Below are 13,183 nucleotides of genomic sequence, written 5' to 3'. Positions count from 1 at the left end.
AGATCATATGTTGTTGGGTGTACTGTGGAGAGTATTCTGTCAACTTCCTCCAAACTGAGCATTTTAAAACGATCCAAAGCTGGTCCGGAAGACAGGCATGGAGCCTCGAGTTCATATACTGTTTCAACTGTAGCGAGGAGGTCGTGATGGAGTGACAAGATCTTGTCCTGTGAAAAAATTCACAAAAGCCTCACAGCCGCTATCCAATTCCCTACAATTTGGCCTGGCTTGTGGCAGTACTGTAAGCGACCGAATTACCCTAAATAATTGTGCCGGGCGCGATGTTGCAGACGTAACCTTGGCCGCAAAGAAAGCTTTCTTTGTGGCTTTGACTGCCATCTCATAGGACCTCATAAACTCTCTGTAAGATGTTCCGGTTGCTTAGTCTTGAGTCCGCCGCCACTGCCTCTCTAGCCATCTGAGCTCCTGTTTCATCAGCCGCAGCTCTGGGGTATACCATGGTGCAAGCTTAGAACAAGGGTGCAGAGGGTGCCATGGTGCGATCTTGTTGATGGTCCTGAATTGTCAATCATGCCACGACTCTACCAGGTCATCTAGAGAATCGCCAAGGGGCCAGGGACCCCTAAGAGTCATTTGGAACTCCTCAGGGTCCATCAGACTCTGCGCCTGAGCTAAAATACGCTCGCTGCCTAAACAGGCTTGAGGTGGGACATCCACATGGGCCTTTAGGGCATAGTGGTCTGACCATGGCACCGCTTCCGCAGAACCCGATCCACTACAACCCCCTCACAAAGATCAGATCCAGCATGTGCCCCGCCTGGTGAGCGGGTGTTGTAACAACTTGGGAGAGTCCCAGTGTCACCATGGATGACACTAGGTCCATCACCTGAATGGAGGCTGGGTCATTGGCATGGACATTGAAATCACCCAGGATAAAGAGCCTTGGGTGTTCCAATGCTCAGCCTGTCACAGCCTCCATCAGGGACAGTAAGGCACTGGCCGGTGCATTAGGCAGATGGTACACCAGCCAAACCGCCAATCCCTCCCCAACATCCCACACCAGGCCGACACATTCAGTGCCGGCAATCTTTGGTGGCGGGAGCACCTGAAAGGAGTAAGCCTCCCGTATGAATAGAGCCACCCCTTTCCCCTCCCACCCACTAGTCTGTGATTGGTGAAAGACTGAGTATCCTGGGGGGGGGGGGGTGACCTGGGAGAGAGTCACTGTCTCTCTGTCGTGCACCCAGGTCCCAGTCATGCAAGCCAGGTCCATATCCTGCTCGAGCAGGAAGTCATGAAGGACTGAGGTTTTATTATTTATGGACCTGGCATTACATAACAGCAATGATAGAGGTGAGTAATTCGACCTGGCCCTACTACCTGCTACCATTGGGATGGGACACAGACTAGAAGGAGGCCGAGCTTCTCCATATCTCTGCCACCTTCTTTTATTACTACATCTGTTCCCACCGCTAACTATACAGCATCCATTTCGGGTGCCAAAATTCCAAAACCTGAAAACTGTGTCCCAAAATAATTAAAAACAAACAAAAACAACAAAAAACTTAACTGAAATTCTGGCATAATAACATGCCCTGTAGAAAACCTAAGTCTGAAATTAAACTGGAAATGTTTGCAGCACACAACCCTATTACGTAGTACATGAGTAAAGCTCATTGTCTAGGTATAAGATTCCAGGGGAAGAGGATGTAAGACCTATAGATCTTGCTGTGAATCAGTTTCTTAATCCTTTCAAATATCTCATCTATCTTCTCACTGAAGAAGCCCTGTCCACAAACAAAAATCTTCAGTGCTTACTCTGGCCTCAGGTTGCAATAAAGTGAAGCCAAGCATGGGGATGAATAAAGATGGCAGTAGCCATGGTCTTCACACAGCAATCAGCTATGTACTTGGTGGTCATCAGCTGTTGATGCACAAGGTATAAGGGCTTTGACCCTGAAGATTATCGCAGTCTGTTTGACATCTTCAGGGAAATGTTCAAAAAAAGAACAAAACTGCTTACAAAGGAAGTGATGGTATTTTGCTGCAAACAGTTGCTAACATTGCTTTCAATTGCTTCTCTAACAATCTCTAGCATAGAATTTGCTGTTTCATTGTTAATGCTCACCGCATCAATATTTTAATTGAACTATTTTAATTGACCCACAATCTCCTCCCTGGTCAGTTGCTTCTAGTTCAGACCCCATCAATGTATAAGTAAAGTTAAGATTTTCCTTCCGTTTACACTTTTGTACAACCTCATTTGCCACACTAGCTGCCGATATCTCTGCTTGGAGGAATCCACTTGAGCTCATCACAATCTGTTTTTATTTTCATCAACCGGAATAATTTGGTGCTGTCTGCAAACTTGTCCGGTCCATTGCACATCCCCAGTTTATGATATAAATACCACTGAGCTCAATGCCACTTCATGCAGGTCTTCAATGCTTCCTTTCATTTTGTCCCTTTAAGCCTATATTATATTTAACAGTTTATTAATCCTTAAAACTAGATATCCTCTTATAACTTTGCTAAATGCTTTTTCAAAGTACAAGTATATAATATCTACTAGATTGTTGCTTGTTAAACTCCAAGACTGGTAAAGCAGATCTTCCGTTTTCAGAAGTCATGTAGAATCTTCTTCAGTAGGATGTCTTCTTCTTATATATAATAGTAATTCTACCTTTTTATAACGCCTCCCTTGAGACCAAATTAAAAAAAAGAATTAAAATGGAGGGCTGCAGGACAATTTCCCTTTTCTGGATCTGTGCTAATAAGAGGGTACATGTGAATAATAATGGCGAACCAAACTGACTTCTGCATAAGTACAATGTGACAGGGCGAGTCTATATACAGGAAATAGGAGGGTGCTTACTAAATCAGTCTACCAGAAGCATCAAAATCATTCATGCAAAATATTTTATTTATTTAAGATTTGTAAATAAATAAATAAAAATATGCACACATTATATACGAAGGCTAAATACATGGTGGGTCTGGCAGGCAGTCTGCCCTCGACCCAGGTTACAAAATAACACTCGTCTATCTAACATAGGGGTTTTTTCTACCTATACCCACGGTTCTTCACTCTTTACATACTCCTTCGTGCCTGTTGGCACAGCAACATCTTTCTTTTTTCATTAATACATTGTCTTTGCACTGTGGTAAGAGGCCCAGGCCCCGGGATTTCGAACGGTTGCCCCGGTGACTAATTGCTCTTTCTCTTAAAAGAATATTAAGGACTCATGATCATTATGGGGAGTGAGCACATGCAGATCCCTGGGCTCCTGGGAGAACAATCACAACCCTGCATAAAGGCACTTGGAAACCTAAAGCAAACTCAAAGGTTAGCTCATCTTCAGAGAAAGCATAGCTTTAGAAGAAACCCAGTTTTTATGGCTGCAGGGCTCGTCAGTAAAGCTGGGCTGCATTCCTTCCAGAACAGCACGAAGTCTTGCTCAGCAATAATACACAGACATGGGAGAAAACTCTGATAGGGCAAGAGATTTTTAATATGCTAAAATGGACTAGAGAGCATCATGGGTACATTGTTGAAAGAGCACAAGAAATTTACCCCTAGCTTATTCATTGAAAGACACAACTCCTAAACCCAATTTTACAAGGTTCCCTCGGTTTCCCAACCCTCTTCTGGTGCTGGTGCAACATACCCATATTCATTATAAACCAAAAGGGACTTCACACTGTAGGGCTGAATCTTGGCAATGCAAGCCTGCACTCTTTTACTTTTCCCCACCATCGGTCGGGGCCCGCGTGGGTCTCGATTTGACAGGGGCTCCCAAAACCAACGTGGACCGAATCCTAACCAGTAACAGGCCAGGGAAGGCCTGCTTCTTCCCGCTTTTGTTCCCAGGAGGCCCTGACATCAGGGTCTTCTACTTTCAAATTGTGAAAGAAAATGTACTTTGTGCAGTCCCATATACATGACTTCGGGAAGGGGGTTGGAGATTCCTTACATAACCGAGCCTCCTGACCTTACTACCATAATCCCTCAGCGTCTTTTCTAATCTCTTTGGAGCATGCCCCATCTTTTACAGGGGCTGTGCATATGTAAAACAGTTGTCTAAAGGCATTATGGGGAAAAAATTTTTCAGGCTTATTTTGGCGGTGATCCTTATTACCAGGTACTGTTACATATATATTGAATATGCGAAGGTGCGCCATTTCATTATTGATTGGTAGCAGCATTAGGCAGACTCACATTAGCATGTTATTATGAAAGTAGGTCTCTGCAAGGTAGGCTCTGAGTGCCAGCGATGTTTCAATATCTGGGGCCATGGCCTCCAGTGAGTCTATTTTGACCCGGGCTTGCCCGACAGGAAAGCAGGAGTGCCTGTCAAACCAGTGACTTTTTTCTTGTGTGGCCATGCATATTAGCAGTCTAAGTTTTCCGCAAAGACTGCTTGAAGGTCAGAGATTACAGACTCTATAATGTGGAGCCACTACAATACAGAAACTGCACTGAGTCGATCACAATGACCCCTACTTTTGTCGTAGACACAGTCTTCAGGTTGGGATCCCAACCACCCAATATAGTAAAGGAACAATTTTGAACATTAAAAAAAGGGGGGGGAAATGAAACTGGTGGGTTATTTTTCCCACAGTATCATTTCCTTGTTTGCAGCAGTTCCAGGGGTTGGGAGTGTGAGAAGCGTTCAGTGCATTTGATTTGCTTACGAACCCAGCAGACGATGGCTATGAATGCTCCCACTACCATGATCTGAAAAATTAAGATTATGATAATGGGGTGCAGCATAACATTAAGAATGTCCTTGGCCATAGGGCTCCATCCAAGAAATACCTCCAACCAAGAATGTTTTGCGTCAGAAATGTTGGCAGAGATTCTTGCTATTTGGGCTCCATTATGCAAAACAGTGAGTGCGGCATCTTCCCCCGCCTCTTTGACCTTTTTCAATGCTTGACTCAAGAGGGGGTGAGTGAGCAGGCTGCGAATGAGTTCTGTTCCTACAATCATCAAAGGAGAGGGCGGCTCCTTTGACTTTTCTGTTTGAAAGTCGATGCCTTTGCTTACCAAGGCTATCGTCCACTGTGCAATTCTGCTGTTAGTGACCTGCCCGTTCTGAATTCTTCCTGACAGAATATATTTCAACAGGGTGTGTATGGTCTGTACTATAACCTTTGCTCCCCCGATAATGAATTCCCACGGTTCCAGACTCCATACTAGGGCTAAGCATACCTTCTCGCAAGGGGTTAAGCGTTTCTCTGGCTGTGACAAGCTGCGGGATGCATAAGCCACATCTCTCATAGCCCCGTTTTGGTTTTGGCTCAGGTGGCAGTGATACTTTGCTCAGAGGTGGCCAACTGAATGTAAAATGGTTTCGTCATGTCAGGGTGTGCTAACGTAGAAAGCTTTTCTTGAGATCAGCAAAAGCTACCTGCTGTTCCTTCCCCCATTTCCACTGTGCTCTTTTGTTAAGTAGTGCATAGAGAGGATGGGCCTTATTGGCAAAATTCTCTATGAAGGCGTGTGAGAAACTGAACGTTACTAGCAGAGCTCTTAGTGAATGCGAATCAGTGGGGGCAGGGAGCTTTGCGATCACTTCTAACCTTTGTGCGTCTGGGGTTCTGCCTTCGGCTCCTAGTGTCAGTCCTAGGTATTTCACTTGTTTTTACCAGTTGTGCTTTCTCTTGGCTAGCCTTGAAGCCGGTGTCCTGCAATAAGCTCAGTATTTCCTGTGTGATTTCACGTCTTTTCCTGCTCATCTGAATGGATCAGGGTATCGTCCATGTAACTGATCACGTGGTCACGTGAGGAGCGGCTTAGCTTGTCCCACATCTGTGCTACATGCACATGACAGATGCTAGGGCTGGAATGGAAACCCTACGGTGTCTGTTTGAAGGAATACTGTTGTCCAAGGAATGTAAAGGCAAATTTGTACCAGCAAGATTCATGGAGCCTAATTGAATGAAACGCATTGGCCAAGTCCAAAATGCTACAATACCTTGACCCTGCCGCTATGGCTGCCAGGCTCTCATTGTATTTTGCCACTACCGGAGCCACCGCGAGAGTGATGACATTTAGCGCTCTGTAGTCTATTTTCATCCTCCATGTTACTCCAGGAACTCTTATCAGGTATTCTGACTCTGTGGCAGACACAGCCTAGGATCAGGAGGCCCTAGGTGGCATGAAAGCCAGATCCCTTGGCAGGCTTCCTTGCTTTAAATGTTCACACCACAAGGTCTTTACTCAGTGCTAGGATCCTATTTGGATGACAGTGGCTTCTCATCCTTTGCATCCACATGTGTTCTCCACAGTCTTGGGGCCTAGCTTCTGGGAGTAATAGTGATGCACCATAAAAAGGGCATAGGTGTCCAGTGCAGCCTCCCAGAACTGGTGTTCTGTTCTGTAGCTTTCCCCCTCTACCAGATACTCTGGGCAGGTCATTTCACTTCATTTTGGGAGCACTTAAAGTTCTTTGTTGCTCAGTACAAGTAATATGTACATATGAACATATGAAGCTGCCTTATACTGAATCAGACCCTTGGTCCATAAAAGTCAGTATTGTCTTCTCAGACTGGCAGTGGCTTTCCAGGGTCTCAAGCTGAGGATTTTCATGCCTACTTGCCTGGACCCTTTTTGGAGATGCTATGGATCCTGCTATGGATCTTCAGAAATGAAAAAGGAATCAGTGAAACCTCTGATGAATCTCGATAACATAAGGTAAGCAGAGGTGGTCATGCTATGAGGTTAACTACCTACATGATTGGGAAATATTTGTAGCCAGCTTTTAAAGATGGGTCTTGTAGAAATTATCAGTGGACAGGCATACCAAATCTCCTTAATCAACGTGCTGCCCATCCAGTAGTCCTTTTGCCATTTTGTGACTGAGGCTTGACCTGGATGGCCCAGACTAGCTCAATCTCATCAGATCTTGGAAGCTAAGCATGGTCGAATTTGGTATGGGAGACATCCAAGAAATATCAAGGGCATGACACAAAGGCAGGCAATAGCAAACCACCTTTGAATGTCTGTTGCCTTGAAAACCCCACAAGGTCTTGATAGCACTTTTCATCTTGCCACCACTTTATGACTGATCTGTTGACTTAGATTCCTGAGTGGCAACCAGTTCTTCAAGAAAACTGCAAAAGAGGTGGTCAGCTGTAGAGGAATGCTATTTTTGAAAAATGGCACGCTGAACATCATATTCACCAAAGAAAGCAGTTTAGTAGCATATATGATGCCGTTGTAGACCCAATTGTTCATTGGTAAATAAATGGGGATATAGTTTGAGCATTTGGTTAGTCCTTCCTGGTTGGATATTAATTTGTAGACAGTGGATACAACACAATGCCTATATGTCAGTCAACTGGAAGAATTCCATTAGAATGTGGGGAAATATTGGGGTCTCAGTCATAAATGAGATGTATGTTTCAAAAGAAGTTGTGCTGGTGGAAAAAACTGGCTGCCTCCTGGGTTATCAGGGCTGGGAGAGAATAGAACCATTTTTGTAAGTGTGTGTCAATGACTGCAAGGATAGTTAATGAAATCTTGGAAAGGCAGCAGGTCTTCATGAAGCCATAATGAGTACCTGCCAGGGCTTGGCTGGATTGGAGAGAGAAAGCAGTTGTCTCTTGCATTTCCAGTGATTTTTAGATCATACTAATGACACGAGGTGAAGTAATACTGTTCTATATCAAAGCATTTTAGGACTACCAGAAGATGATCTGATTGAAGGTCCAAAGTGCCCTTCACAGGGGCAGTCAGTGAACAGTTTCCAAGAACATCTTTGCACAGGAACAGCTGGGATATGAAGCTGGATATCTGGTACAACAGTTCCTGGGGATTGTTAAACTCACTCCTGTGAGAAGGGTCACTTCATTTTCATGGATTTCTCAAAGAGTCTGGCCTGGATGCCGAAGTCTGTATCCTGCCAGATACGGATAGCTTTTATTTATTTATACATTAGATTTGTGGATCACCCAATCCTTGAATGGTAGCAGCACGAAGTTCAAGTGACAGCCATAGAGGTTTCATGTTGAATCTCTTGTTTCCATTCTGCTTTGTGAGGGCATCAACTCCAATGCTGAGTGTATTTTCTTCCCATGTAGTGTAATCATGTTCACAGGGGGTCAGCTACAAGTGTTACAATGGAAATAGCCCACTGGAACAAAATATGGTTTCTATTGTAATGCTAGAGATCTGCCTGCACCACAAATTGGCAAGGGTCTAGGTCATGGAGAACTGAACAAGTACTGCTTTTGCTTTTTGAAAGTGTGTTGTACTTGAGCTGGAGTTATACTGAAATAGTTTGTGGTTCATCAAGAAATTACTCAAAGGATTGGTCATGGTAGAGAAGTTTTCAATGAAGAGGTAGTGGCAGTTTATAAGCTCTCAAAATAGCTACTGAGCTTTCCATGGTTCAGAGATGAGAGTTTGTCACTCCATCACAGCTTTTTACTTTGGGTGTGGTCCATCTGAAGGCTTTATGGAGATACTGCGTTTCTCAATACATCACTGGAGATGAGGTTAAGAGCACACTTCTTTTATTCAGCATGTGGTGGAGCAGTCCTACTCTGACCTGCCCTCCAAAGTTTTCCCAGCACCTGGAAGGGCTTTTCTCTTTCTCTGTTCAACTGCCACCATCACTTGACCTTTGTGGGAATTGCCCCCTGGGAGGGTCAGGACTCCCAGATTCCCTTCCACATTCTGATGCCTTACTTCTGCATCTCCCACTATCCATCATCTGGTTACCACAGGGACAGCTTACTGCCTTGTGCACCACTGGGGGAGTAGCCACTTGCCAACTGACTGTCGTCCCCTTCTCCTGATACTCCTTTTAAAATAGCATATCTGAGATGGTGGAGGTCTATGTGGCACAGAGAACCACTATCAGGATCGAAAGTTATAAAGCATTTATTAAAAAGAAAATGTCTGCAAACATACTTTTAGCACAGAAAAAGACTGAGAAAACGGTAAACCATAATTCCTCTCTATACATGTCCTTGCAGATGTTAAAGCTAAGGCAGGCTCTTTAGAGTAGGAAGTTCCAGGTGTTTTACAGGAGGTCCATTACTTTCAAGCCCCTTTCAGGTGTGTAGGCCAGCACACAACAAAGGCTGCCTCTCCCAGACCTCAGTTAAGAGTTCTGTCTGCCTCGAAAAAAGAGTGCTTCCTCCTTGCTCCCTGAGGTTTTATCATCTCCTCTTCTCCTCTCACTGACAAGATCAGACTGAGTCAAAGAAATATCCTGAAGTGTTCCTAGTACTTAATATCTCCAAATCTCTGTTCCCTTCTTTTTTGGGGGAGACTGGGCCATCCCATTGTCTCTAGCTATGGAGCAGAGGTCCATCAGTGGCTATTAGCCACAGTGTGTGTGTGTATATATAAATTTTTTTTGCCACTGTGTGATACAGAGTGTTGGGCTGGATGGGCCATTGGCCTGATCTAACATGGCTTCTCTTATGTTCTTAGCTAGACCTATAGGGTGGCTGAAGTGAGGGTGGAACACAATAAAATTGACTTTCCCCCTTCTCTACCCAGAGAACAAAAACTTCTAAAACTCAAAGTGAAAAAAAATGCATTTCTTCACCCAGCATGAAAATTGTACTTCCACATTCAATGGGATACTGGGTGTTATGTGGATATTGCTGTACAGATGAATATATTATTCTGTTAGCGATTTTGTAAAGGAGGGACTTTGAAGCTGACCATTTTTATCCTTTTTGTATATTTTAAAATTCTGCAAATCTCCCTTTTTCGAATATTTTTATTCTACTGTAACAACCATGCCTAAATATTTGAGTACTTTGTACATCGGATTTGAATGGACTGGCTTCCTAAATTGTTTTTATTGGTTATGTACAGTGTGGAGAAACGCCATCTGAGAGTGTTGGTGCTTCATCCAAAAAGGCAGGGATCAGTAAATCCATTCAGCAGGCTTTGTAGCCTTCCCCTCACTCCCCCCTCCCTTCCAGAGCCAAACCAACAACGCTAGGGGGAAAGTCTCCTAGAGAAGCAGGAAGTGCTGTTGTTCTTGCCATGTGCTAGGCAGGAAGAGTTTCTCAGTTTGCAGCAGGCGCTCGGGAAGGGAGGCTGCTTGCCTGTGAGCTCCTGCCTGTGGGGGAGGCCTGCTCAGGAAAATGAGGCCTCCAGGCAGTAAGACAAAGTAAGTCATTCAAAAAGGGCAGGGCATGTCTAGATCAGGGCCAACCGGATGCGTTTACAATCAACTTTTCTTTGTTATGCTGTTTGCTGTGCTTTGCTGTGCTGTGCTAACTTTTTAAATGCAACTGTTTTTGTTTTGTTTTTCTTCCCCTATCCTTTTCCCTTTTAAATAAATGCTTTTTCTGTTTAAAATGCTGGCAGTCAAACTCTGTACCACATAGATCCCCAAACCGCTTTAGACCACGCTGTTTTTATAAAGGGGGCCCCGGGGAAGGGGGAAGGCATGCAGGTGGATAAGGTGCCAATCCTCCAGGGGTGTCCCAAAGAAGCGCTGAGGTCCCTGTGAAACCCAAGTGCAGGGTGGCAGAGGACCTTGAGGCCTAACCTCACAGCTGGAGAGGGGGATTGGGAGTCCTGTTCCTCTCAATCTGAACCCCGGGACTGAGCAGGTGGTGGCAGCGAGCCCAAGGGGCAGGAGGAGAAATAGCTCCCTCCAGGAGTTGGCAACTCCATAGGGAGCAGACGGGACCGGGTCTGAAGGCAGAATCGGGCCGGTTCCGCCACATACAGTAATAATAAATAATTTGAATCTGAATATATTATTTAAATAAACCATAACAAAATAACAAATGTTATTTAAATAAATCATAACAAATCGATCCAACAGATCACAAGGCACATTGTTCATAGATGACCTGGACCATTTACACTATCATTCCATATGGATGAATTGTCTCAAACCAGATTCTTCCCAACTCCTGCTTGCTCTCCCCAGGAGCTTGAGAGCTGATTTGCAGCCTTTCTATTAAGTACCAATAGTCTGATATCATTTTGGTTAAAGTGGAACCCATCTTTTTTTTTTTGTACACAGCTAGTTTGTAACAAAATGTTCCTCGATGCCCTAGCACCACCATCTCATTCATATGTTGACAACACTCAATATTGTTTGCTTAGTCCGTCCTGTGTATACGGCAGGTAGAATGTCTAAAAATGCTACAGTTTTCCCCTCTTCCTCAAAATGACAACCTCCTGCCCCAAGATCTCATTCTCTATGAACAGAAGTGCTATCAGCATAAGAGTGATACACCCCTATGCTGTCAGTTTTTAAGGTGCACCGGGCTTCTGTTTTGTTTTGCTACCACATTCTACTACTGAAACACCTCTAGCATGTCTATCTTCACAAATAGTTTTGAGTTTAAGAGTCAAATCTTTCCATTAAATACATGAAATTTTTATGTTTGCAATAGGGAGGCAGGGACCTATTTATTACATTTCCACTATTTCAAAAACACTGCAGTCCCCTGGATTACTCTGCCCTGTTGTGGAACTCAAAGTTTCAAAATCATGCAAGGTTTTATGGTCAATGCTGTTTTTTGCATCATATCTTGTGATTCTATTGCTTTTAATGCTGTTGTAACTGCTACAGGGATCTGGTAGGATAGAAAAGAGGACCACAAATGTTTTCCATAATTTAATAATTGACAACTTGGTATAGCACTCTTACCTTTTCCCTCAGTACTATGTTGCTGTTGCTGTAATGTTGTTAGGACTTCCCAGCAGGTAACACTAAATATGTAGTTTTCTCAATTTGCTCTTGCAGTCAATTAGAGTAAGAAACTTTATCTGTTCCAAAAGGGTGTCTGAATCAACTACTGTGTTTACTGAATAATGAATGGTGATTAAAGACAACTGAACAATGGGTGGTGAGTCAACTGTTTCTTAGCCTCCTTAAGGGGCAAAGAAGGCCAGGCAAGGTGCCTAAGTCACTTGACTCCCTTACCTTTTTCTCGTTGCTTTGCTGCTGATGCGATGCTTCGTCGGTGGACTTCCCTCACATTTGCAGACCTCAGTGCTTGGGAATTACGTGCCAGTGCATATGATCAGTTAAAAAACAAACAAACAAACTGGAAATATCAGCCATAAATGCTTTACACACAAGTAATATCTTTCTTAAGGGACTGGATCTTCCTTGCAAACTTTGTAAATGTCCCATGAATCTGAAGCTATGAGTGGAAGTCCTTACATGTGCTAGACCCATCATAGGAATCACCAGTGGAAAAGAGGATGAAATACAGAGCAAGGTGAACCACTGCTCAACACTTGGATATATGGGAGATAAAAATATTAACCGTATTAGTAACTGAACTGTGTCTTGCAGGTCAGCCGCAAGTACTAGTGAGAAAATTTCTCTTAGGAATCGTGAGATAATAAAAAGATTTTTAAAAATGGGTGGCACATTATAAAGTTTTACAGAGTTTCAGATGTAATCATTTGTAATTTTGCCTTTGTATCTTTGGTAATCAAATGTACAAACAGATATTTGCAGATATAAAAATACTGAAATATTTAATTTTTTTCTTAAATGATTACATCAAAAGACTATTATTATTAGGCAGGATAATCAGAAGTGCTGATTGGAAAAGGATAAAGCATCCCCTTCATAACTTGTCTGCTTCATTATTTCTTCCTCCTGAAGATGCTTTTTTAGAAAAGACAATCTCCCCCCCCCCCAAAAAAAAAACAAAAACAAAAAACTGGACCTCTTATAAATGTACTGGGGTATAACTGTAACTCCTATCAAGAAAACACAGCCTAAAATGAACCTACAATGAAGAAGGGAGGAGCAGGTGCCTCAGCAAGTGTAGTGTAGTGGCTAGAGTGCTAGATTTTAACTGGTGAGACCTGGGTTCAAATTCCTGCTTAGTCAGTAAGTTCAGTGGGTGACCTTGCAGTGTTTACCAATCTTCAGGACGCAACTTTACATAATCCTCATACTGTGTCTAGGTCTACCAGGAAGAATCTGTATCAAATATGTGGAGTAATTTTCCCATTGGGGGCTCAGTTCCCAAGTGCTTAGGGGTCCAAATCAGATAAGGGCCATAATGCACAGGGAAAAGGCACATATAAGTTAGGTTGTGGGGATACAATGAAAACCTTATAGTACTCTGTTCTGAACTACTTGGAGGAAAACAGGGATAAAAATGTGACAGATATATTGATTTAATTTTATTTCTGTCCACATTTGTAGAAATTGCTTTGTCTTGGGTTACATATTATTATTTAGGTAGAAGTTTGTAG

At 43.3% G+C, this 13,183-nt stretch overlaps 1 protein-coding gene across 1 annotated transcript in view; it reads right to left on the bottom strand.

Annotated features, from left to right (window-relative positions):
• Positions 1-13,183, bottom strand: part of ADGB (androglobin) — a 172,964-nt gene that overhangs the window by 22,686 nt on the left and 137,095 nt on the right. Inside the window, exon 30 of the mRNA XM_060240692.1 lies at positions 11,886-11,957. Coding sequence (XP_060096675.1) covers positions 11,886-11,957 — 72 coding nt within the window. The remainder of the gene's footprint in view (positions 1-11,885; positions 11,958-13,183) is intronic.

This window comes from Heteronotia binoei, chromosome 1, assembly GCF_032191835.1.
Source record: "Heteronotia binoei isolate CCM8104 ecotype False Entrance Well chromosome 1, APGP_CSIRO_Hbin_v1, whole genome shotgun sequence".
Classification (NCBI taxonomy): Eukaryota; Metazoa; Chordata; class Lepidosauria; order Squamata; family Gekkonidae; genus Heteronotia; species Heteronotia binoei.
Note: the sequence above shows the minus strand (reverse complement) of the source record. Positions and strands in the feature narration are given on the sequence as shown.